The sequence below is a fragment of the Stegostoma tigrinum genome, chromosome 25, assembly GCF_030684315.1.
Source record: "Stegostoma tigrinum isolate sSteTig4 chromosome 25, sSteTig4.hap1, whole genome shotgun sequence".
Lineage (NCBI taxonomy): Eukaryota > Metazoa > Chordata > Chondrichthyes > Orectolobiformes > Stegostomatidae > Stegostoma > Stegostoma tigrinum.
In genome coordinates this window covers 39,911,083-39,938,168 of record NC_081378.1, presented here as the reverse complement: position 1 = coordinate 39,938,168, position 27,086 = coordinate 39,911,083, and the positions used below count along the sequence as shown (strand labels likewise).

Sequence of the window (27,086 nt, the reverse complement as noted above, 5' to 3'; positions counted from 1 at the left end):
GGTTCTTATGGGTCTTTCAGCCAAGTTGCAGAAAGTGCTCATCACTGGTAGGGCTAATTGGGTAGAAAAGAAAACAATGCTTTTTTTTCATATGTAATCACTTCAGGTTGATAGGGTAAAACTTTTACCTTGGATTACAATTTTCCTGGTACCAAGTAACCCCGTATGTGGTGAGTGGAGGTGCCACTTTTGCTGGCTTTCATGGTGTCATACTCATTCTCACTGCATGAAACATCCACTACCACCTTTGGCAAATTTCAGACGTGTGTGAGCAAACACCAGACTTCAACACCAAATGACCTGTGATGCAGGCAATGGGGGTCTCTTTGCTAACTAAGTGCCCATTAGATACTTGAGTGGGCAGCAGTAGGCCTTCTCTAGGAGTGAGGAACCTAGTGAGTTTTGAGAAGATTTGTAGCTCAGGTTGAGTTTCTGGATGTGAGTTTGCTCGCTGAGCTGGAAGGTTAGTTTTCAGACGTTTCGTCACCATTCTAGGTAACATCATCAGTGAGCCTCCGATGAAGCGCTGGTGTTATGTCCCACTTTCTATTTATCTGTTTAGGTTTCCTTGGGTTGGTGATGTCATTTCCTGCATTGGTGATGCCATTTACGGTTCTTTTTCTCAGAGGATGGTAGATTGGCTCCAAATCAATATGTTTGTTGATGGAGTTCCGGTTGGAATGTCATGCTTCTAGGAATTCTCGTGCGTGTCTCTGTTTGGCTTGTCCTAGGATGGATGTGTTGTCCCAATCAAAGTGGTGTCCTTCCTCATCTGTATGTAAGGATACTAGTGATAGTGGGTCATGTCGTTTTGTGGCTAGTTGGTGTTCATGTATCCTGGTGGCTAGCTTTCTGCCTGTTTGTCTAATGTAGTGTTTGTCACAGTTCTTGCAAGGTATTTTAGCAAAATGAACGTCATCTACAAAAAACCTTGCAAAAACTGTGACAAACACTACATTAGACAAACAGGCAGAAAGCTAGCCACCAGGATACATGAACACCAACTAGCCACAAAACGACATGACCCACTATCACTAGTATCCTTACATACAGAGTGGAAGGACACCCTTTCATCGGGACAACACATCCATCCTAGGACAACCCAAACAGAGACACGCACGAGAATTCCTAGAAGCATGGCATTCCAACCGGAACTCCATCAACAAACATATTGATTTGGAGCCAATCTACCATCCTCTGAAAAAAAGAACTGTAAATGGCATCACCAACGTAGGAAATGACATCACCAACCCAAGGAAACCTAAACAGATAAATAGAAAGCGGGACATAACACCAGCGCTTCATCGGAGGCTCACTGATGATGTTACCTAGAATGGTGACGAAACGTCTGAAAATTAACCTTACAGCTCAGCGAGCAATCTCACATCCAGTAAGGAACCTATCAGCACAGGTTCTGCCTACCAACAGCTGCGAGCCAATCACAGCCTAATAGTGCTTTGATGCTGAGCAGCACCATCAGGGAGGGGCTGGCTGTTGCCTGTAATGCACACCCCCTCCCCTTCTCTGCACCACCTCCCCCGAGAACCAGAATCACTGACAGACCCAGGTCATAGATGAAGGATGGCAGGAGGGGAAGTCAGAATGTGGGTGTCATGAGGGGAAAAGGCTTGGCAGAGTAGGAAGGATGGTCATCTTCAGTTGCCTCAGAACAACAGACCCGCACCTCCCGGGTACCCACAAGAAAATGCTTCCTGCGTGGCACGTGACCCATCTGTTGCCAGGTGAATTCCAGTGGCAGAGGTAAGAAGCCCCTAGTGGGTATTAATTGCCTGGATAAGTTGCCAGCAGGGCAGGGAGGCTGCCTCCAAGCTTTCCCACCACAGACCCAATGAAGGCAACGACAGTAAAATAGTGGAGTCACTAGCCATCATCCTCCCACTCAATTAAAGGACCTGACCACCAATCATGCCATGGAAGAAAGTGTTTTCACCCTCTGTAACACTGTTCCAAATCATGGCTACCGAAAATAGCAGCTTTTGTTAATCCAGCTTGCAGGAATGTCAGACTTCTCTTCTTTCGTTCATTTTGTTAAATTTCCATTTTATGAAAATTAATAATGAAATCACATTAAATGTTTCTTCTGTTATAACTCAAAGTAATTTCAATTGTTTGAAGAGTTGGTGCATCATACCTTGTTGTCACAAACACTGAGGCACATTCAATGTCACCTTAAAGCTTTCCTTCATTTATTGCTTTTCAAAAAGACCAACGCAAGTTCTCTGACATGACATTCTTCCCATGTGCACCTTTTTTTAAAGAAGAAACACATCTGCCATTTTTGTTCACTTAATATAATTCTATTTTTTTCCCACAGAAAACAAGTTAAAACACTTGCTACTTTGCTGAACTCTGAGGAATCGAACGTGCCATGAAATTATTATTCTATCCTGCCAAAGTCTTAAGGTTGCAGAATATCACAGTCTTAAGGGCACAATTTTATAACTGGAACATGTATTCTACACTGGCCAGATATTTCAACATCTCAGAAATGCAGGAAATTGGTTACAGGTTCACAATTTTTATTTGAAAGTTCATAGATGGAAATTTGTCAATAACATAGGCTACATTTTGAAGTTTTTGTGCCAATGTGATTTTTTTTTCCTTCAAATATGAATCCAATTGTTTATTGCCTTAGAATGAAAAAGGGAACTGAAAACAATTTTTTTTAAGAAGCAGGGTAGTAACTTTGACAGGGGATTTTTTCCAGGCCACTTTCATCCTTTTATGATAAACTTCTGAAGCTTTGTAGTAACAGCGACTAGTTGGAAGAATTCTCAAGAGGAAGTCTGGGCTTGTATTGAGAAATGTTGACCTCTTTTCCTCATATCTCTTCCCAGTAGTTAATGTTGACATAAAAAAAACTTAGCATAGTCATGTGGCCTTCTAATGTTAAAGTAAATATTAATCTGCTTTCAAATTAAAGAACACCTCTACTTAAGTAATGAGCAAAGGGCCATGTTAAGTTTGCTTCTGCTAATATCACTAACAGTAATTTCTCATATGGTTTCAGGCAATTAATCTTAATAGCACTTCAAGTTAGCTTGCTACTCAAAATTGAAATTATCCAGGACTGTTTTGACTCATGGACTGCATTATCCTCAACTCCAAATCATTCCTTCGCCAGTATCCAGGAATCTTGGAGCAGACTCTCGAATTCCTAATGCAACATTATCCACTCTTTCTGCTCAGACCCTCTGTCATTGAGAGTTGCAGTAACTGCGCTCCCTTGAAAGATTTGGACTGTATTTCAGGCACGCAGGCTTACTTTAAGCGGCACACACCTCACTTGAATTTGGGCCTTCAGCTGAAGCATTCAACCACCCCACAGCATATTTTGTGCGCAATAATCATACACATCAACGCAGGGTTTGAAGCTGACATTCTGTTTGCACCACAAGGAAAGATTACATGTTAATTATGCATCGTCATATCTGTGTCATTTTTCAAGGAGTGTCCAATGTAGCCTCATTTTTATTTGGTGACTGGGTTTCACACCCACATCCAGTGCTACTTTTCATAAATGAATATTGTAAGTATTAAAACATTTTATCATCCTTTCCTTTGGCAGTTAACTGAGACATTAATATTACATCAAACTATTATCTTTCATCTTCAATCGTTTGCACTTCCCACTGAAATCCTGATGCAGGCCTTTACTACATCAGGTTCATGAATCACGTGCTTGCTGACCACCCACTTTTCACCTTCCACAAACCACAGTGACAGAAAATGATACCTCACCTACTTAAATGGACTAATGCCAACAACGGCACCATTTTTGCCCTTGCCAAACTTCACTGATTCCTTGTGTCCATTAAACTGATTTGAAGATTCTCATCTTCACCTTCAAAGTGCCTCAATAGCCCTTTCTCAGGTTGCATCTCTTCATCTGCTCTCCAATCTTCTGACCAGTGTATGTTCTCCTCTCTGGTCCCTCCACTCCACAGTTGATGATAGCTTATTCAGCTAACTTTTGGAATTCTGTCATCAATACCTCCACTTCATCACTTCTCTTCCTACTTTCGAGAGCCAGTGAAAAGCTATTTTTGTCTAATCATTCATGTTTCCTCTTTCCGGTTGTTTGTTTCTGCTGTGGCCTGCCAAGCTCAGAGACATCTTGAGATACAGGTGGAAATACAAAAACTGAACTTGTATACTTCAAAGACAACAATCTAATGTTGGTATTAAGTATGTATGTTTAAACACTCAATTACCAATTGGAATATTATGTTTGCCTTTATGTCATTCAGCATTTCCATCAATTGAAAGATTTGTAGTTCTTTTAATAGCTATGCAGTCATTCTACAAATGATTCAAGTCTACGTTTTTAGATTAGACCATTGGTAATTTGGTGGAACAGTGAGATCAATACTGTAAAATACCTTTTGTGGTCCACCAAAAATAACATTGTAATACATACAGGTTAGACAACAAAGTGATGCTACACAAACAGAGTTCACAGTTGTGTGCTAAGTATTTGAAAGTGTTACATCTTATTTGATTTTTTTCCTTTGATTCTAAGGTAGAGTAAGACAGTGATAAATTTGCTGGACTATTAATCTAGCTGACCAAGCTAATGCTGAAGTGGCCTGAGTTCAAATTTCACAGCAAGAACTGGAGGGATTTAAGCTAAATTACCAAGCATGTAAATTGTTTAAAGTAATAATGATCATGAAACTACCAAGAGAAAACCTGCCACCTGTAGCCTGTCTTGGCTATGCACAGTTCCAGACACTCACCAATGTAGCTGACTCTTAACTGCAAACCAGCAGCTCATGACCACCTACCCAAGACCAATTAAAGTTGGACAATAAATGCAGGCCAGGCTACAACAGCCAAAGAACAGATAAAAGAAAGACTGGATGCCAAATTCACAACTCTCAGGCCATTCTCATCTATGATTATCCTTTTCTTCCTGCTTCATGAAGTAACAGTTTCCTTCCTTGACTAATTCACCAAACTGTACGTGGGAACACCGCCTCCTGCTGGTGGCCTCTCCTCAGTGTCACACACAGTCCTGACGTGGAATTAGATGGTACATCCATTACTGTGGCTGAGTCAAAATCCTGGATAACGGCACTGTGGGTCTTCCTACACCTCACAGAGTGCAGTTCAAGCAGGCAGCTCACTACCATCTTCTCAAGAGCAACGAGAAATAGACCGAGCCAGTGATTCCAAAATTCTGTGAAACAATATCTTTCTAAAAATTCAATCTGCAATTCTTTCTGCTCCATTAGACTGCAAAAACCCAGTGCTATTTGGCTAATCAGCTCATGATTCTTTTAGTACCAGTGAATCTGCCTGTATTGTCACTGGGTCATAACACATGCTAATTGACTGGTAAAAGAGTTAATAAAGCAATATGAAGCATTTGTGGAGGGAAAGCAGAGTTAACGTTGAATCTAATGACCCTTTTTCAGTTCTGAAGAAGGATCACTGGACTCATGATATTAATTCTGCTTCCTCTCCATAGATGTTGCTGAGTTCCTCCACCAATTTCTGTTTCAGATCTTCAGAATCCACAGTCCTTTTTTTAGGGCAATATGAAGGATGTGTTACACATAGCTCCTCAAACTAATGTTAAATATAATCACATTTGGAGACTCTATTCTGCAAACATTAAAAATGATTAAAAATGTTCTCTAGGAACTGTGCAGAATTGTAAGAAAACCAAGAGAAGAAATTGGAACAAAATGCGCTCTGGAAATTGATCTGATAGGTGGTACGAAATATAATTACCTGTAATTCTAGTTTTGAGGCAATTTTATAGTTGGGCCTAACCAGAATTAGAATTTGAAGGATCCAATCCGAGTAATGATAGCATTAGCTGCAGAGAAAAAAAATCAGAATAATAAGGAACATGGTCTATACTTCACTACATCATTCCTGACTGGAGAAACATTTTCTTGCATTGTTCAGGTCAAAGAATTTTTTTGTTTTAAGCTGCTGGAATTTCAAGCCGATAACAGTACAATGAAGGTATCTCGAACCATTGTAAATAACAGGGCAGACAGTGTTTCTTGTTAACCAAGGCAATTAAAGCATTGGATGTCATTGCAGACAGTGTGGATGATAGCATAAAATTGCAAAGGGGTATCAACAGATTAATTGAATGGGCAAAACTATGGCAATTGGAGTTCAATGTGAACAAATTTGAAATTATCCATTTTGGAACAAAAAAAGACAGACCAGGGTACTTTCTAGATAGTATACTGTTAAATACAATGTATGTCCGGAGAGATTGGGGTTAAAATATCATGAACAGGTAACAGAGTTAATAGGATGTTGGCCTTTTTATCAACAGGATTGGAGTATAGAGATGCAGAAGGTACAGTGCAGTTTTACAAAACCCTGATTAGACTCCAGTCCAAGTACTGTTAGCAGATCTGGGCACCACACTTCGGAGAACTACAATGTAGGCTTACAAGAATGATACTTGGACTTCAAGAGTTAAGTTACAGGAACAGGTTATATAAATTAGGCCTGTTTTCTCTAGAATCATAAATTTCCCACAGTGTGAAAAGAAACCATTCAGCCCATTGAGTCTACACGAACCTCCTGACAGCTTCCGATCCAAACCCCAATCCTATTCCCCGTCTCCGCATTTACCGTGGGCTAATCTATTAAACCTGCACATCTTTGGACTCTGGGAGGAAACCAGAGCACCCAGAGGAAACCCACCTAGACAAGGGGAGAGTGTGCAAACTCCATACAGACAATCATCTAACACTGGAACTGAGTCTGCATCCCTAGTGGTGTGAGGCAGCAGTGCTAACCATGAACCATCGTAAGGCTAAGAGGTGATCTGATTGAAGTCTTCGAGATAGTAATAGGAAAAGGTGAGATAGATAAAGATTAACTATTCCACTGGTTGGGGATTCTGGGACCAGGAGGCATAGTCTGAGAACTGGGGCCAGGCTACTGAAGAGAGATGTTAGGAAGGATTTCTGTACCCGGAGGTGGAAGAGGTTTCGAACTCACTTCCACAAATAGCAGTGGATGCTGGGTCAGTTGTTAATTTTAAATTTGAGATAGATAAGTTTTTATTAAGCATGATAGCAATGCATATGGGCCAAAGGCAAGTACATGGAATTAGGCCACATATCAGCCATGACCTCTCTAAATGTTCGAAGTGGCTCAAGGGGCTGAATAGTCGATGCTTATTCCTGTGCTCATATGTTCACACGATTGAGAAATAAACAGAGATAGGATTGAGAAAGAAGGCAATTTAAATTAATGAATTCAGTGTCAAATCAGGTGAAAAGAAGAGAGATGGAAAGAAAACCAGTAAAAAGGACAACTAAAGACTTGTTTATTGTTTCAAATTTAATTTTTTACAACGTCTCCTACACGAATTCACGACCAGAGGATTTAAAACTTCCACAGTTTTTTTCAAAGGTAGAGTCATGTAATCAACCTGTTCAGGCACACCTCTGTGGCAGGTGGCATTTGAACCCAGGCCTCCTCTGGTTTACAGGTAGGACATATCATTGTAGCACATTATCTCTCTTTCCCTCTCTCACACACTCTTTCTCAAGCAAACAGACACACACACACACACACACACACACACACACACACACACACACACACACACACACACACACACACAGTTGAGCCACAGTAATTTACAATTATAACATTGTTAAATAAATACTTTCAAGAGTCAAATTTTGAAAGGACAATTAATGTGAAAATATAACTTCATAAAACTCCCTGGAGAGATTAAGGGGGAATTGCATTTTTGTGAAGTAAATGGCAGTGACACAATTCATCCAGCAATTTGTGGCACTTCATAATTTATGAGCGCTCTTCCTCACCACAGGTTGCTGGATAATTTACACCTTATTAATGGTGTGCATCATATACATGCTATTACTTTTTCCAGTTCAATAGGTTCCTGACAGATTGACAGTCTTCAAATGCATCAGAGAGTACTGACTGGTTCAGAAGAATAGGGTAAATCAAAGCTGTACTGTTGACCCGCAAAGCAGAAAAGCAGATTTTGCTGTCAGTGGGAAAATAATAGTACATAATGTTTATTATGTTTGAAGTAAAAAATCACAGGTTATAGTCCAACAGGTTTATTTGAAATCACAAGCTTTCAGAGTGCTGCCCCTTCATCAGATGCAGTGAGAGGACAGCATACAAACAGAGTTATTGGCAGAGAGGTGAAAGGCAGAGAGATCAAAGGATCATACAGTTGGTGTGAGTGGAGTGAACAAACCTAAAACAGCTGGCTGGCTGCTTTGTGTTGAATCTTTAGTCATTCATACATTTGTGCATTCTCGAAACTGCAGAAGCAGGATATGGAGAACTCTGCTAGTTTTGATTGATTAAGAGGCAAATTCCAGAACCTGTTTGAAGTCACTGCCCTAATTCCAGGTTAAAACTCTGAGACAGTTTCAGGACAAGGCCTCACACCTACAATTCAGTGTCTGACCTAGGAAGTCATTTAATGTATATTCTTACTGGTCTGCCTGTTTGAAGTTTGGAAAGTGAGAAATCTTTAATTATCTTGGGGCAGCGGCTTGAGACAAATTCTGAATTTGCATCTTAATCAATCAATCAAAACTAACAGAGTTCTCCATATCCAGCTTCTGCAGTTTCTAGAATGCAGGAATGTATGAATGATTAAAGGTTCAACAGGAGGCAGCCAGCCAGCCATTTTAGGTTTGTGCACTCCACTTGCATTAGACCAGAAGACCATAAGACATAGGAGTGGAAGTAAGGCCATTCGGCCCATCAAGTCCATTCTGCCATTTAAATCATGGCTGATGGGCATTTCAACACCACTTCCCCGCACTCCCCCCATAGCCCTTGATTCCTTCTGAGATCAAGAATTTGTCGATCTCTGCCTTGAAGGCATCCAACGTCCGGCCTCCACTGCACTCTGCAGCAATGATTCCACAAGCCCACCACTCTCTGGCTGAAGAAATGTTGTCTCATTTCAGTTTTAAATATACCTCCTCTAATTTTAAGGCTGTGCCCATGGGTCCTAGTCTCCTCACCTAACGGAAACAACTTCCTAGCATCCACCCCTTCTAAACCATACATTATCTTGTAAGTTTCTATTAGATCTCCCCTCAACCTTCTAAACTCTAATGAGTACAATCCCAGGATCATTAGCCGTTCACCATACGTTAAACCTACCATTCCAGGGATCATCCGTATGAATCTCCGCTGGACATGCTCCAGGGCTAGTATGTCCTTCCTGAGGTGTGGGGTCCAAAATTGGACACAGTATTCTAAATGGGACCTAACTAGAGCCTTATAAAGCCTCAGAAGGACATCACTGCTTTTATATTCCAACTCTCTTAAGATAAACAACAACATTACATTCGCTTTCTTAATTACGGACTCTACCTGCAAGTTAACCTTTCGAGAATCCTGGACCAACACTCCCAGATCCCTTTGCACTTCTGATTTGCGAATTTTCTCACCGTTTAAAAAATAGTCCATGCCTGTATTCTTTTTTCCAAAGTGCAAAACCTCACATTTACTCACATTGAATTTCATCAGCCATTTCCTGGACCACTCTCCTAAACTGTCTAAATCTTTCTGCAGCTTCCCCACATCCTCAGTACTACCTGCCTGTCCACCTATCTTCGTATCATCGGCAAACTTTGCCAGAATGCCCCCAGTCCCTTCATCCAGATCATTAATATACAAGGTGAACAGCTGTGGCCCCAACACTGAACCCTGCGGGACACCACTCGTCACTGATTGCCATTCCGAAAAAGAGCGTTTTATCCCAACTCTCTGCCTTCTGTCAGACAGCCAATCCTCAATCCAAGCCAGTAGCTCACCTCGAACACCATGGGCCCTCACCTTCCTCAGCAGCCTCCCGAGAGGCACTGTATCAAAGGCCTTTTGGAAGTCTAGATAGATAACATCTACTCGTTTCCCTGGTCTAACATACTTGTTACCTCTTCAAAGAATTCTAACAGGTTTGTCAGCACAACCTCCCCTTACTAAAACTATGCTGACGTGTTTTAATCTGACCCTGCACTTCCAGGAATTTAGAAATCTCATCCTTGACAATGGATTCTAGAATTTTACCAACTACCGAGATTAAGCTAATTGGCCTATAATTTTCCATATTTTGCCTTGATCCTTTCTTACACAAGGGAGTTACAATGGCAATTTTCCAATCATCTGGGACTTTCTCTGACTCCAGTGACTTTTGAAAGGTCATGACCAAAGCCTCTGCTATTTCCTCAGCCACCTCCCTCAGAACTCTAGGATGTAGCCCATTGGGACCAGGAGATTTATCAATTTTTAGACCCTTTAGCTTTTCTAGCACTTTCTCTTTTGTAATGTCTACCGTACTCAAATATGCCCCGTGGCTCTCCCTAATTGTTGGCATACTACTCATGTCTTCCACTGTGAAGACTGACACAAAGTACTTATTAAGTTCTTCAGCTATTTCCTTATCTCCCATCACTAGCCTTCCAGCATCAATTTGGAGCGGCCTAATATCTACTTTTGCATCTCGTTTGTTTCTTATGTATTGAAAGAAGCTTTTACTATCATTTCTAATATTACGAGCTAGCCTACCTTCATATTTGATCCTCTCCTTCCTTATTGCTCTCTTTGTTATCCTCTGTCTGTTTTTGTAGCCTTCCCAATCTTCTGATTTCCCAGTGCTCTTGGCCACTTTATAGGCTGTCTCTTTTTCTTTGATATATTTTCTGACTTCCTTTGTCAGCCATGGCTGTCTAATCCCACCCTGGATAATCTTTCTTTTCTTTGGGATGCATTAGTTGTGTGATCCTTTGATCTCTCTGCCCTTCATTTCTCTGCCTATAAACTCTATGTTTGTATGCTCTCCTTTCACTGCACTTGATGAAGGGGCTAAGCTCAGAAAGCTTGTGATTTCAAATAAACCTGTTGGACTATAACCTGGTGTCATATGATTTTTGACTTTATCCACCCCAGTCCAACACCAGCACCTCCACATTACGTTTGAAGTAATTTGCAAACATTTTATGGCTTTGAGCAACAGTTTACAGTCACCAGAAATCCTGTTCAATACAGCACACACTACAGGGAAGCTGGGACCTGGATAAACACAGCAAACAGTGTCTGGAGCTGGATGAACACAGCAGGCCAAGCAAAAGCTTTTGTGCTCCTAGGATGCTGCTTGGCCTGCTGTGTTCATCCAGCTCCACACCTTGTTATCTCGGATTCTCCAACATCTGCAGTTCCTATTGTCTGAGAGCAAACAACAGGTTTCCTCTTCAATCAAACTGAAAAAGCAGAAATATGCAGAGCAGAAATCAAGAGGAATAAATTAGATTATCTCATTCAAACTACAATTAGGTGGAGGAACTGAAATCAGAAAAATAGTAAAATTTGGATTAAAAGATAATAAAAATGGAGACAAAATAAATATTTGAAACATACTTGTTACCTCTTCAAAGAATTCTAACAGGTTTGTCAGGCACAACCTCCCCTTACTAAAACCATGCTGACTTGTTTTAATCTGACCCTGCACTTCCAGGAATTTAGAAATCTCATCCTTGACAATGGATTCTAGAATTTTACCAACTACTGAGATTAAGCTAATTGGCCTATAATTTTCCATATTTTGTAATTACATTTTGACAGAATGACACTCCTTATTTGTTAAATTAAAACTTGCAGTCATTAGCTCTATTTAAGAAATCACTGCCAACTGCATGCATTAGCTCTGACTTTTGTTGGCATGTTTAATAGGTAGCCAACGGATAAACATCAGAACTTCCTGGCATGTATGTATTTTAATCAACCTGGTCAGACATGTTACAGTACACCTGGATTTGAACCCAGCTGTTTTGGCTCAGAGGTTAGAGAGATTACTATAAACCAAAAGACCCTAAAACAAAAGGATTTGGACACTCAGAGTATGCTTCTGATGCTCTACCAACTGACCTATCTTTATATATTCTTAAACTGACTCTAACAATGTGGTACAGATGTAATTAAGCTTGTTGACGGGCAGGGCAAACTTAAGAGCAACTTCCAGATTTATGCACTTTCAAACACCAGAGGTTGAAATTCCACTTTCAGCACACTATCAGTGATCACTGCTCACCTCGCCATTATTTCTGTTTTAATGGCTGTGAAATCGTCTTTAATCTTTATTAACCCATGCAAACGGAATGATGCTGATCATCTGTGCATACTTAGGCAGGGGACAGTACAGAGATTTACACAGTGTTAGGAGGTGTTATATATCCATTGTTTCAGTGACTGAAAAGATACCACCCGATTGGTAATTTCCTGTGACAAAATTTATCTCAGAAATTCGGGTATGCCAACCTCTACAAAATATAAGATTAGCTTTGCATTTGAATTCCAAATAAAATTTCACGTTCTGTGAAGTTTTGTACTGACTGCACTAAATCAGAGACAAGTACAAGTACAAGTGGAAATAGGGGCAAGGTCTTTTGCAAACAGTCGGTTACATCAAGGCGAGTTCAAAACAAATACGTTACAATTATTATCTAAATGTATGGCTCCATTCTACAAATGGCATTTTTAAACCAATATACCAAGGAAGAATGGACATGTACAACATTAGTGTTACCTGAAGAAATAGTGTGACCTTAGGAAAGTTATAAAATATAGTTGTGAAACATCAGGTTTCTTAACTCATTGGGAATGAATGTGCTCTCTCGACTATTATTTCCCCTTTAATCCTCTTTAAATAGTAGCAGCTAATGGCACAGTGTAAGCGTTCTCACCTCAGAGTCAGAAGGCTCAAATATCATACGAGGGAACTGAGCAGCAAATCAAGGTTGGCACTTCAGTGGAGTGAGCACTACATTATTGAAAGTGTGCGTTCAAATGAGACATTAAACAGAAGCCTGTCTGCCCTTTCCAGTGGACATAAAAGACCTTAAAGTGACTATTTCAAAGAACAGTAAGAAAATTCTCTCTGGTGTTGAGACCAATATTATCCCTCCAAGAAAATAAAATCATATTAACTGGTCATTAACACATGATATTTGAAAGGCATTGCTGACTGAAATCTGGTTGGCATATTTCTAGTACAATGGCGACTACACATCAAAAATACTTAATTGGTCACAAGTGCTTTGAGACATCCAGAGGTCATCAAAGGTGCTTAGAAATTTAATTCTTTCTTCCTATGACAAACAATTGGTGCAATGCAGTAACTGGAGCAACTGCACACATACAAGAAAAAAGTAGTACTGTCATTCTATTAACAGTGCGCAATAATTAACAGTTTGGTGAATGGGAACCAGAAACAATACCAGCTGTTTACAGTGAGAGAAGTCATGTAAATCCATTCATGAGATTTTCCCACTATGAAATGTATAGGTGAAATGCAGAGGAAAGAAAGCAGCACAATCATAAGAGTACTGAGATATCTGCTGACATTCCTTCTGCAGCTGCAGGCTCACTCCAAGACTGAGCATTTCCAATTTCATCACATGCCAGGAAAAAACCCTATATTCAAGTATTAACAAAATATTATTCATAACTATTCTCCCTGATGACAAAGTGGGAGAAACACTCATATTCTCTGGCGCCAAGCCACACAGGTCAAGCACCTGAGGACGCATTATGCTGTGAATTGTCTGCAACTGACAGCAACAATAAGAAGTTGGTGTGCGATCATGGGTGGGAAAATCTGAGGTTGATTTTTCTACACCCATGTGGAGATCTCACATGGTAAACAAAAATCCTGCTGTTTGGATTCCAAACAGCAAACCAGCTTCAGTCACAAGGACATTATATAAACAAATAATAAAAAACTTCAATCTATTGAATATTCTGTGTATAGCGAAACAAATAGCTAAAATTTTGACTCAGCCCTACACCAGCACATGTGAACAAATATTTGGCATGTGTGCTTCATAATATCACTGTATCAGAGATAAATGAATGCCGATGAGCTACGATTCAGTTTTAAGAAATCCAACATGAATGGGAAGCCGAGCCCAAAGAAATCTCAGGAATGATTCAATCAGAATTCAGTCAGTGGTAGATAAGTACATCATTAGATATTAGATTTAAAAGCTTTTAGATTTTAGTTCTCACTGTGTTGCTCATTAGATTAACTCCTGGGATCAGAGGGTTGGCTTTTGAGGAGAGATTGCATATAATGGACCTATATTCTCTGAACTTTTGAAAAATAAGAGATGACCTCCTTGATGCCGACACGACTGAGCAGAATTAAAAGGATAAATGCGAAGATTTTTTTTTCCCCCTGGCTGTAGCTTCTCAGGAAAGGCTCAGACTTTTGGGACTGAGATGGGAAGAAAATTATTTACTTAATCAAGTTTTGGGATTTGGCGAACTCACAGGAATGTAAATGCTCACTTGCTGGATGTATTCAATGCTGCGATCAACAGATTTTTGCACTCTAAAGAAAGGAAGGGATTTTTGGATTGGGAAGAAAATTGGAAGCAAGTCTGGGGTTAGCCATAATCTTACTCATGGAGCTATATAGCCTGCTGTTGCATTCTTGTTGTCTAACAACGCATATATCTAAATAACTAGAGCTAGATCAGGGAGCGATCTAAAACTCATTCGGATTCCTGATGACAATCCAATCATTGCTGTAGGAAAGCATTCACATGTGGATACCAGGTTAAAGGTTAGGGTGTAATTTTGTTGTAACAACCCTAAGAGGGATTGGCTGATGACACTCAGAGTCTTGGTTCATATATGAAATGAATGGTTGAGTTATAGAGAACAAAAGCATACCCCAGAGATAATGGGAACTGCAGATGCTGGAGAATCCGAGATAATAAAATGTGAGGCAGGCCAAGCAGCATCTCAGGAGCACAAAAGCTGACGTTTCGGGCCTAGACCCTTCATCAGAGAGGGGGTTGGGGTGAGGGTTCTGGAATAAATAGGGAGAGAGGGGGAGGCGGACCGAAGATGGAGAGAAAAGAAGATAGGTGGAGAGAGTATAAGTGGGGTGGTAGGGAGGGGATAGGTCTGTCCAGGGAAGACGGACAGGTCAAGGAGGTGGGATGAGGTTAGTAGGTAGATGTGGGTGCGACTTGGGGTGGGAGGAAGGGATGGGTGAGAGGAAGAACAGGTTAGGGAGGCAGAGACAGGTTGGACTGGTTTTGGGATGCAGTGGGTAGAGGGGAAGAGCTGGGCTGGTTGTGTGGTGCAGTGGGGGGAGGGGACGAACTGGGCTGGTTTAGGGATGCGGTGGGGGAAGGGGAGATTTTGAAACTGGTGAAGTCCACATTGATACCATTAGGCTGCAGGGTTCCCAGGCGGAATATGAGTTGCTGTTCCTGCAACCTTCGGGTGGCATCATTGTGGCACTGCAGGAGGCCCATGATGGACATGTCATCTAGAGAATGGGAGGGGGAGTGGAAACGGTTTGCGACTGGGAGGTGCAGTTGTTTGTTGCGAACTGAGCAGAGGTGTTCTGCAAAGCGGCCTCCAAGCCTCCGCTTGGTTTCCCCAATGTAGAGGTAGCCACACCGGGTACAGTGGATGCAGTATACCACATTGGCAGATGTGCAGGTGAACCTCTGCTTAATGTGGAATGTCATCTTGGGCTTGGGATAGGGGTGAGGGAGGAGGTGTGGGGGCAAGTGTAGCACTTCCTGCGGTTGCAGGAGAAGGTGCCGGGTGTGGTGGGGTTGGAGGGCAGTGTGGAGCGAACAAGGGAGTCAAGGAGAGAGTGGTCTCTCCGGAAAGCAGACAGGGGTGGGGATGGAAAAATGTCTTGGGTGTTGGGGTCGGATTGTAGATGGCGGAAGTGTCGGAGGATGATGCGTTGTATCCGGAGGTTGGTGGGGTGGTGTGTGAGAACGAGGGGGATCCTCTTAGGGCGGTTGTGGCGGGGGCGGGGTGTGAGGGATGTGTGGCGGGAAATACGGGAGACGCGGTCAAGGGCGTTCTCGATCACTGTGGGGGGAAAGTTGCGGTCCTTGAAGAACCAAGATGACATTCCACATTAAGCAGAGGTTCACCTGCACATCTGCCAATGTGGTATACTGCATCCACTGTACCCGGTGTGGCTTCCTCTACATTGAGGAAACCAAGTGGAGGCTTGGAGACCGCTTTGCAGAACACCTCCGCTCAGTTCGCAACAAACAACTGCACCTCCCAGTCGCAAACCATTTCCACTCCCCCTCCCATTCTCTAGATGACATGTCCATCATGGGCCTCCTGCACTGCCACAATGATGCCACCCGAAGGTTGCAGGAACAGCAACTCATATTCCGCCTGGGAACCCTGCAGCCTCATGGTATCAATGTGGACTTCACCAGTTTCAAAATCTCCCCTTCCCCCACCGCATCCCTAAACCAGCCCAGTTTGTCCCCTCCCCCCACTGCACCACACAACCAGCCCAGCTCGTCCCCTCTACCCACTGCATCCCAAAACCAGTCCAGCCTGTCTCTGCCTCCCTAACCTGTTCTTCCTCTCACCCATCCCTTCCTCCCACCCCAAGCCGCACCCCCATCTACCTACTAACCTCATCCCACCTCCTTGACCTGTCCATCTTCCCTGGACTGACCTATCCCCTACCTACCTCCCCACCTATACTCTCTCCACCTATCTTCTTTTCTCTCCATCTTCGGTCCGCCTCCCCCTCGCTCCCTATTTATTCCAGAACCCTCACCCCATCCCCCTCTCTGATGAAGGGTCTAGGCCCGAAACGTCAGCTTTTGTGCTCCTGAGATGCTGCTTGGCCTGCTGTGTTCATCCAGAAGCATACCCCAGCAAGTTTACATTCTAACTGAAGACCAGGGTACAGGAGGCAAGAAAACTAAGGGAAAGAAAGTTTTATATGTAGGAAATCAATGCAACATAGTTGTAAACCCATGAGTTCAGCTGTGCATTTGTACTGTGCCACATCTTCTTACATCATGGTTAGGAGTCATTTTTAATACCTAAACTAAGAACCATATCTCAGTAGCAATGAAACAACTTTTACGGATTACACACTATAATGCTTTTAAATTTCATGCAAACCACTTGCTTGCACAAGAAGTATAATAATAATGCAGAATAAAACAGAAACACTCACCCAAAATAGTAAAACCCTAACCCCCAAACAAACTGCATCGGATTTACTCAAACCATAAGTCTCACACCATATTCTTCTGTCACTGCTGATCTATCTTGGATTTAAGTTTTTGAAAGGGATGACTTTCAGAGGGCATATTATTTAATACAGTATTTATTTTAATGAACTCAGATGTACAAGTCAAAGGCAGTAGAAATATGCACAGAAAACACATAATCTTGATAATTTTGTTCATAAATAATAAAAAAGTTTTAAAATCTACCTCAGCCTCCAGAAGAAAACAAAATGACTCTGGGAATGGATTCGAAGCAGCCTTAAGCCTGAATGGATACAAATCATTTTTTTGTGTGCTCAATATTACTGATATATTCTGTACACTTTCAGAAGTTATGTTAAAATAACCAGTCAGGACATAGCTGAATCAGACCTGGAAATTCATCTTTAATTTATCATTAAGTAGACGGGGAAGGTAAAGTATGTGATACATGAACAGACTGCATAGGGCATGAAATTATGTTTTTAAATAACAATAATTTATAAACCAAATTATAGGCATGTTTATGACAGTAAACAAACAAAAGAATAAATAGATCAGAAGTTGAAACATTTTATGCTAACCAGTAGGGATGTCACAATATAAGTAATGATAGTTACACTATCCATTTTTAAACTAATTATATTTTGAGTAAGGGAAAATAGAATAATTCTAATCAATGTTACTTTTCTGATTCAGAAATATAATCTGTCTTTCACAATTGTCTTAACCATTTTTTCATTCATATCTTTACAAGATTTTGGAATACTCTGGTGAAAATCATTCTCAATTGAGGAAATTAAATGAATGCACTCTGATTATGGGGGAGTTTATGTATCACAATACGTGGCCTATTGAAGTATTATGACATCCCTAAACAGGAAATGAACAAGCCTGTCAACACAAATGTTTTCAAAATGATATCATTGAAAAATGACAGTCGTAATACTATAGTCATTCAAACTTGAATGTTCTGGACCTGATGGTACACAGGCTGCAGAGCCTCTTTTCACTTTAAATATCACATACCAGTTAAGGCAATTTGTGCTGAATTTTAAAGTGCATTTTTATGATTGGTTACAGTTACACTAAACAGTACTTAGGAATTAACACTTTTCTCAACTTCAGCAACCAGTATTTTCACGGTAAACAAGGTGTTAACCAGATTTGTGCACAGCTCAACCACAACAGAGAAGCCTGGACCTCATCAGGTGCTAATTCTATTTTTTCAACATTCAATTGAAGTGAACCAAACACCTGAAGGGAATAAAATAAGGATGTTTCTATTATATCCTCTTAGGTGCTCACATAGGACAATGGTAGGGTCCCTATCTCTGAGCCAGGAGACCCAGGTTCAAGTTCCACCTGCTCCAGAGCCGTGTAATAGCAACTCTGAACAGGTTAATTATAAAATATCTGCTATGTCCTCTTACCTACAATGTATCTGACTAAGACTGAGAATCGATCCTAACTATATTTAAAATATAATCTCCATCATTATTGCTGAGCTGAATTGAAATGTGCTCCTCAGCAATGTCTTGTACGGCGTCGCAGCCACCATTTTGTCTCTTTTCTATTTTGTTCATTTTCTGGAGCAAATAAACCAAATTCTAACTCAGAAATACATAACACATGATGTTTCTGCAATGCATATTATTCAGTGCAAACCACTTAAACTGGTCAAAGTCACTTCACAAAACATTACACCAAGACAGCTATTCTTGGTATATTGAATTGCTTCATTTTCACTACAATTATTAATAGTTTTATTTATAAAAAGAGAAGAGGCTCTTTAATGACTCTGTTCACAACCAGCCACCTTGTGTACATTCAGGCCTATGTACAATATGTTTGCGAAGCTGGTCCGGGATTAAGAATATCTACCAAAACTGTATAACCAGAAAGACATGCCTATATTACATCAGAATTGCTCTCTATCCATATTTTGTACTCAGCTGTAATGGTTATAAATAAACATCACCAAACCCTACCCCATCCCACTGGTTTTCAGAACCTTCATTATCAAAAGAAAAACTGCATGCAGCACGCTTCTCAGTCACATGCAGATAAATGTTTAACTAAGGCGCAATTTCCCAAAAACTAGAAACTGAATTGCTAAAATAAGCATGAGCTGCCAGAAGCCACATAGATTTTATCAAAGCAGTTCTGCAGCATTGGATCATTTATTGCTGTTTATTAAGTGCAGTATTAAAGTCATTTAACACAGGGGAAAGTTTTCTCCTACCTCAAGGTTTATGTGATGCAGAAGGATCAGGATAACCAGAGTATGGGTGGTTTACATATTCTACATGAAGAAGTTAATGCCCTGTTGCCAACAGCAATTGCAGTTCATCAAGAGTTATTCAACATTTCTCTGTGTAATTTTGATTTATACCCGCAGTTCAGTTGTATCAGCTAATTCAGTCATGTAATTTTGGAGCAGTCTCATTCTTCATATCTTCTTGAAATCTTTGTATCTTCTGCATTCCTTAAATTTCCAAGAAATTACAATCAATAATCAAGTGCCATCCACTTCTGGAGGGGACTTAATCGTGTCTTAACCTACCAGTCAACATCTGCATTATCCTAGGGCAACAAATTGTCTCTTGCAATAAACACATCCATATCCAGGTAAATTTCTCTGTCTGAAGACTTGCATGTTGTGAATTACAAATAATAAAAGTAACTCTTGGTTCTCCAGGTCTTTGGGAAATTGTCATATAATCCTGCAAATATCGATGTAATAGTCTCAAGATATCTTTGAGAGCTTCTGGCCTTCAGTATTAAGTTAGAGTGAGTTATAACAAGTTTCTACACAACAATTAGGCTAAGGACAATGGTCAAACAAGTGATTGTGGCAACGTACTTGTATGTAACCACTGAAACTGACTCGTAGATATGGCTCCAGAACAGATGATAAGAAATTATATTCCGGAAGAACCTGCATTCCAACAGCTGTTTGTGTGATTTCAGATTACCAAAAAAAAATTCCCTCAGCCTGGGGCCACAAAATTAAACTGTCCTTTTCATCAATCTAAACTGAGGTAGTCTGCTGAGGAAACACTGCATTTTTCTTTTTGGTACATTGCAGCCTTTGCAGGTGGGTAAAAGAAAAGATGAAATTAACATTCTTCACTGTTTCTTTCAGTTCAACACCTTAATGCCTCATGATGATGCCATTAACATCTGCGTTCCTTAAAGATTCTGAATGCTGATCTCATTGCTGAAAAGTTATTGGTCTTAAATTGATAAGGACCTCAGAGAATTTACAACAGGATTCCCATGTGGCGCTCATTCAGCTGAAATGTCCAGTTGCCAACTTATTCTGTAATTCTCCCAACTCTCTTGCGAGTTGATTTAAGTCCTGCATCTTCAGAAATAGGTGCAAATATTTGGTCTGCCTTTTCCATCATCTTTTTTACTGTGATAACTGTCCATTGACTTTTGCACACAAAGATTTTATTGGACATTAGTGAGGTTGGCCTATTTTCAAGGCGTCGCAGATTTCTGTGGACATCAGTTTATTCAGCCATTCTTTGTACATGGAGGCACTTCCAGCAATCTGGGAGTGTAAGGATTTAAAAGGCACTAGCAACTAACTAAGTCATTTGCTGAGTTTCTGCAATAAAGTAGAGGGAAGCTCAAAAGAAAAATATTGTCTCAGTCAGGATGGTTTTGGAAATGAATTGCAAATTAGGTGCATAATTTACATCTTCTTTACATTTACATTCTGCTAAAATGCATGAAAGGCATGCTTTCTTTTCTGTTTGATTAGTTGCATTTAAAACTAAATTGTATAATATATAAGTATGTACATTACCTAGCCTGCCTCCTTTGTTCAAGTGATTTCCCAGAAGGAACTAGGTTTTGCTGTGTTATATTTTCAGGATTGTCAGGACACGAACCAACTCATTTCCCTGGTATTCTGCAGGAAAATCATCAGGTCCCTCAACATCATATAGCAACAGTTCAAAGCTGTTTTGTTTTCTGTAACCTGATATCATGCATAAGTTATAATGGGTTACGTGTTAAGTTGTTCAAAAAGGCCATAATGTTGAGTAGTTAAAACATGCTATGATCTAAAGTTACTCTATCCCATCCGAGTTAACATTCAGGCCATGGGTGCTTCATAAGTATTAAATTAAATAATAAGCCATTGCACTTTTGGTAAGAGCAAATGAGAACTAACTCTCCAGATTATAATTTAAAACGCAAACTTGTTTGCTGTTATTTGAGGTAATGTCCCAGGCATGCCACAATCAGTGAATGATGAATATCAAAGCATGCTGCTGTTATTTCAGGGATTTTCTTTGTGATTGACGATTCTCGCATTAAATCGGGGACGGGGGAATTTACGTTCGGTCCTGGAAGCAGATGAATTGCAGTATCTGCAAGTTTGCAGCACCGCTGGTATTTTAAGCATTCGCTATTTGATTATAAAGTGGAGACAAATGCAATCGCTTGTTTTATTTTTTTTCTGATGTAGGGCGTCACATCACTTCTCGCAATGAAATGATCATCAGTGGATCGAAAACTGCAAGTTTGCAACTTTGACCAAAACTCACGAATCTGGCGTATTTGGTTGTTTTCGCTTGGATGCACGGTGCAGCTTGCAAACTTGTGCCTTAACACATGCATTGGTATTTGTAAATGAACTGAGAGAGAGAAAAATAAATTTCCATTCGAGGTTGGCGAGCAGGTATAAGTCCAAGCTTCGAAGTCTGTACCTAAGGACGCTCTCATGAACGGATCTGGAGAAGATTTCTCCCTCGTTACCCAGTTGGGAGAAAGAAAGCCATTTAAAAATAAATGAAATTATACCTTCCACGTAATTCTGAAAGCTTATTTTGCTGAGCATAACGGCAATGCCACAACGCATTAACGAGGTCAACAAGGCAAAATACAAAGGGTCAGTAACAGTGTCTAGAAAGCGAGGCTCCCGGGGTCACTGAGCCCGCAGCTGTTTAAACATCAGTTAGCAGTTTGCTTTTGTTCACACAGTTTTGGTTTGCTATAGTGCAGTTGCCAGTTCTGAGATTTGCTTCTCTGAAATTGTCTATGCTGTTGTTCACATCTTCCTCGATCTCCATGTAATCGGACTTGCTGATGGTGGACGAGCTGCGGCTTCGTAAGTCACTGTCCGAGGCGATGTTCGGGCAGCTAACGTGCAGGTACTGAGCCTGCTCCTCTCCCTCCGTCTCCCGGTGATAGAAGTAGTTGAAGTTGGAGACGATGACGGGCACGGGCAGGGCGATGGTCAGGACGCCGGCGATGGCGCACAACGACCCCACGATCTTGCCGCCGATGGTGATGGGGTACATGTCCCCGTAGCCCACCGTGGTCATGGAGACCACCGCCCACCAGAAGGAATCCGGGATGCTGTTGAAGTGAGAGTCCGGGTCGTCCGCCTCGGCGAAGAACACGGCGCTGGAGAAGAGGATGACCCCGATGAAGAGGAAGAAGATGAGCAGGCCCAGCTCCCTCATGCTGGCCTTGAGGGTCTGGCCCAGGATCTGCAGGCCCTTGGAGTGGCGGGAGAGCTTGAAGATGCGGAAGACCCGCACCAGGCGGATGACCCTGAGGATGGCCAGGGACGTGGCCTGCTCGCCGCTCACATTACCCTCCTCCTCCTCGGCCAGCTCAGTGCCCAGCGTGATGAAGTACGGGATGATGGCCACAATGTCGATGAAGTTCATGATGTTCTTGAAGAACTCTGTCTTGCTGGGGCAGGCGAAGAAGCGGACCAGGAGCTCGAAGGAGAACCAGATGATGCACAGGGTCTCTACGATGAAGAAGGGGTCGTTGAGGATGTTGGATTTGTACGGGATGGTGGTGTTGCCCACTTGCATGGTCCTCTTTCTGTCGTCCTTGAGCTGGGGCAGAGTTTCCAGGCAGAAGATGACGATGGAGATGAGGATGACCATGACCGAGACAATGGCGATGCCCCGGGCAGGCCCGGAGCTCTCCGGATGCTCGAAGAGAAGCCAGACCTGTCGTTGGTACTCATTCTCGGGCAGGGGCCTCTCCTCCTCCCGAATGAAGCCCTCGTCCTCGCGGAACTTCTCCATCGCCTCCTCGCCCAGCTCGTAGAACTTGATCTCCTCGGAGAACATCTCGAGGGGTACATTGACCGGTCTCCGGAGGCGTCCCCCGGATTGGTAATAGTACAGGATGGCGTCGAAGCTGGGCCGGTTGCGGTCGAAGAAATACTCGTTCCGCAGGGGGTCGAAGTAGCGCATCCTCTTCTTGGGGTTGCCCAGCAGGGTGTTGGGGAACTGGGCCAGGGTCTTCAGCTGGGTCTCGAAGCGCAGGCCCGAGATATTGATGACCACCCGCTCGCAGCACTCATGGTCATCGTTGTCCGGAGGGTAGCTGTCCTGAGGGTGGCCGGGCAAAGCCGACGCTTCGTCCATGTTGTCTCCTGCCAGCACTGTCATTCTTGGCGGGAAAGGGGGCCTTTCAGGAGGGAGAGGGGTGAGGGAAGGGGGCCGATCGAGGGGCTTCCGAATCACTGGCTCTCAGTCTCCCCACCCCCGGGAGGACATTCGGAGGCTGAGTTGGTGGGGAGATCTTCAACCGGGGTTGGTGGGTGGGTGAGGGAGGGAGGAGGACTAGATGGAAGGTGGGATGGGGTTTGAAGGGCTCCGGGCCACTAAAGGACAACTCGGGGCTTTCGAGCCGACTCGAGCATCTCAGGGCTCGGCGTTTCCACACGGATCCAAACTAATCTCGGGCAACTCAGGCCAACTGCCGTGCCGCTGTCTGGCCCACGCCCACCTTTTTGTTTCGGGACCAAGGTGCTGCGGAACACAAAGGTTAGCATCAAACAACATAAAGCTCTATGCAAACGGGAGGGGTTGGGGCGGTTAACAAAAGCAGAATAAAAGTTCAGGGTTGAAACTTGATGGGCGGGGGGGGGGGGGGATGCTGTGTGTGTGTGTTTGTGTGGAGGGGGGGGGGTGGTGTTGATGAAAACAGCCCCTGTCCCCTCCCGACGGTGAGTGCGGCTCGTGCACTGCGTTGGGTCCTACATCATCCCAGGCACACACTCTGTGTACACCTAAAGCAGTTCTCGGCTAAAATCCAGCTGCGGTACTAGGATAAGGAGGACTGGGCACTACAACTACCACGAGGTTGGGGAGCGAGGGGAAATCTAGGAGCAAAGTGAAAGAAAAATCATAACAATAATCTACAAAAAAGAAACAGCCAGCCTTACCTGCTGAATGAAGGAGGACAGAATGAAGAGTGCAGGAATGCGGCCCGGCTCTCCGAGCGATGCAAAGCCCTTCCTCCTGCGTACTCCTGCCTCCTTAATATAGATATCGCTTTACAGCGTTGTGTGTATGAGATCTGCTGAAATATTAATAGCCTATATTATACTGTACTGACACCATTTACAAGTCATTTGTTCCTGACGACTGTTACATCGGACCGGCGGCTACGTAAAATATAACGGGCTGCTATTTTAAATACACCACCAGTTAAAGAGAGAGAAAAACACAAACTATGCACATGGACTTCATGACAGGTAGCGGGAAAGCAATCTTCTGGTACATCCTGGCGTCTTGCTCGAGGATCATGTGGTGCAGAGTAGAAGACTAAATGCATTAAAAGTCAAACGAGCTGGACATCCCTTAGCATTGCAGTATCATCAAAAATAAGAGAGGTGCTTCATGGAGTGTAGTAGGCAAGGAAACCGTTCTCCGGACAGCAACGTTAACAGCTGCAGCGCAAGCAGCTCCCACATTGCAGACAAAACAGCCGCTTCCTATTGTTTTTGTTTTTTTAATAAAAATAATAGAAGCTCTGTTAATTCTCAAATAACAAATCGAGACATTTTAGACGCAGTGCAGGCAGTCCCGGTAAGATCCTCATTGCACACGACGCCGTGCACACTCGCAAAAAAAAATCCGCATCATAAACATCAAAACTGCTGCATCATTTGGTTAGATTTTACGACAATGTTCCTTTGACTGCAGCACACTGTGGCAAACCTCCGAATACAATCACTGCAGTTTGCCAGTTCGGCCCCGCAGGTACAGCGTTACTGCTCCTGGAGAAACGAGGACCCCTAGACTGTACCAACATGTACATATATATAAACACCGCCGCACAAGAGCTCTCATCAATTGTAAACAGTTGCAGGCATACACTGTGCTTCAATACTTAACAGACCAATGCCGCACCCTTTAGTTTGCAAGGATAGAAAATCATCTGATCCCATCACTCATTATTTTAAAACTATAACAATTTTATGTCCTGGACATCATGTTGATAACTTGCACAGCGCACTGATCGTATTAAGTATTGATAACTCAAGAAATATTCATTTGATGCAGGATGTTACAATTAAACAAGGCACCCACTTCCCGTTTATCTTATGGTCCCACAATTTCACCCAAACTTTAAAAAACACTACAGCTTCGCGCTGACAAAGGTAAACAGCAGTTTGCCGCGTTTTGCTGGCCTCCCGTTTTAGGAAGCACAAAACGATTATCTGCATAAACCTCAAATGGTTTTGGAAATCGATCGAAGCTGAGAACATCCTGACAATTACCAGAGAAAGGATCGCCACTGCTCTCAAGATAGTTAATGTTCTGAGTTATGTAATGTGCCTCTTGCCAAGTCACGTTAGCAGAAGGCACTGTGCACGGTCCCGTTTTGTTCCGCGTCGGTATTCTCAACCTCGAGCAACACACATCACATCTGTTTAATTTGATTATTCGCCACATAGCACCATTTACCTGCAAATTTGTTCTCACCGCTGATAAAAGCTATGAACTGTGGAGAAACAAATGGGAAATAGTTGTTGTAACTCGGGATACGAATTTGATGGTCAGCCGTGGCGTGTTGTTGTGCAGTGAGTTTATATGGACATATTCTGCTAACTCCAAATATTCCCAACAGGGAGGTCAAAATTATACACTACCAGGGCCACATGCCCAAGGGGCTTTGGCCCAAACGTGGTGAGACTCAGGTTGTCAATCTTCCACATTGTCCTGGAGACCCCAGGTACTACAGAGAGAGGAAAGAAAATCACCGAACACTGCTGTCTATATTCCTGGAGAAACATCGTGGGGACATTGAAAGCGTATTTCCCTTTGAACATATTATCATAACATATCTATAGTGATCCAAAACATAGCTTTGCCAGTCCCAATATCATCTCTCCTTACCTTGCATAATCATTCTATCTGTATGTAATCTCTCCTGCCATTCATCAGAACTAGGAGCCGGAGTGGGTAATTCAGCCCAACAAGCCTTCTCTGTCATTCAATACAATCTTGATTGATATCAGCTCGGCATCATTTCCTCTTTCTTGCCTGCTCACCATAACTCTTTAACCCAATACTAAATAGTCATCTGTATGTTGCCTGCTTAATTTTACTCAATGTCCCAGCATCCACCACGCTTTTGGGTTACTGAGCTCCACAAATTCATGACCCTTTGAGGGAAATAATTTCTCCTCAACTCTTTTAAATCTGCTAGCCATTATCCTCAAACTATGAACTCTAATTGCCCCACATGAGGAAACATCTTTTCTAAATTTACTTTGTAAATCCCCTTTAGCATCTTATATACCTCAGTTCGATCTCCTCCCATGCTTCTAAACTCCAGAAACTGTAGGCCTAAAATGTTCAATCTCTCTTCACAAGACAAACGCCTTATGTGGGTAACTTTTTACTCTGAAATTATGCCTTCTGGTTCTAAACCCTCCTAACAAGGGGAAATAATTTCGCACATCTCTTCTGTCAAGCCTCCTAAGAATCTTACATGTTTCAATAAACTACAATGATTACAAGCTCAATTTACTCAACTTCTCAAAATTAAAAATCCCTCTATATCCAGAATCAACCTAGTGAAACTTTGCTGGATTGCCTCCAATGAATGGATGTCTTTCCTAAACAAGGGGATCAAAACTGTTCACAATGCTATATGTGATCTGACTGTACCTTGTATATGTTAACAAGACCTCCCTAATTTATACCCCATTCCATTTCAAATAAAGGT

The 27,086-nt window shown here is 42.2% G+C and overlaps 1 protein-coding gene across 1 annotated transcript; it reads right to left on the bottom strand.

The window, feature by feature from the left end:
• Nucleotides 1–17,263: 17,263 nt before the first annotated feature.
• Nucleotides 17,264–25,141, bottom strand: LOC125463305 (potassium voltage-gated channel subfamily A member 1). The gene is made up of 2 exons (XM_048554428.2): nucleotides 24,292–25,141; nucleotides 17,264–23,875 (listed from the first exon to the last, which is right to left on the bottom strand). Exon 2 carries the CDS (start codon nucleotides 23,510–23,512, stop codon nucleotides 22,040–22,042), a length of 1,473 nt encoding a protein of 490 aa, XP_048410385.1. The 5' UTR covers nucleotides 23,513–23,875; nucleotides 24,292–25,141; the 3' UTR covers nucleotides 17,264–22,039.
• Nucleotides 25,142–27,086: the final 1,945 nt, after the last annotated feature.

Excerpts from the sequence above, each read along its gene's own strand:
- LOC125463305 (XM_048554428.2), bottom strand. The coding sequence starts at position 23,512 with ATGACAGTGCTGGCAGGAGACAACATGGACGAAGCGTCGGCTTTGCCC.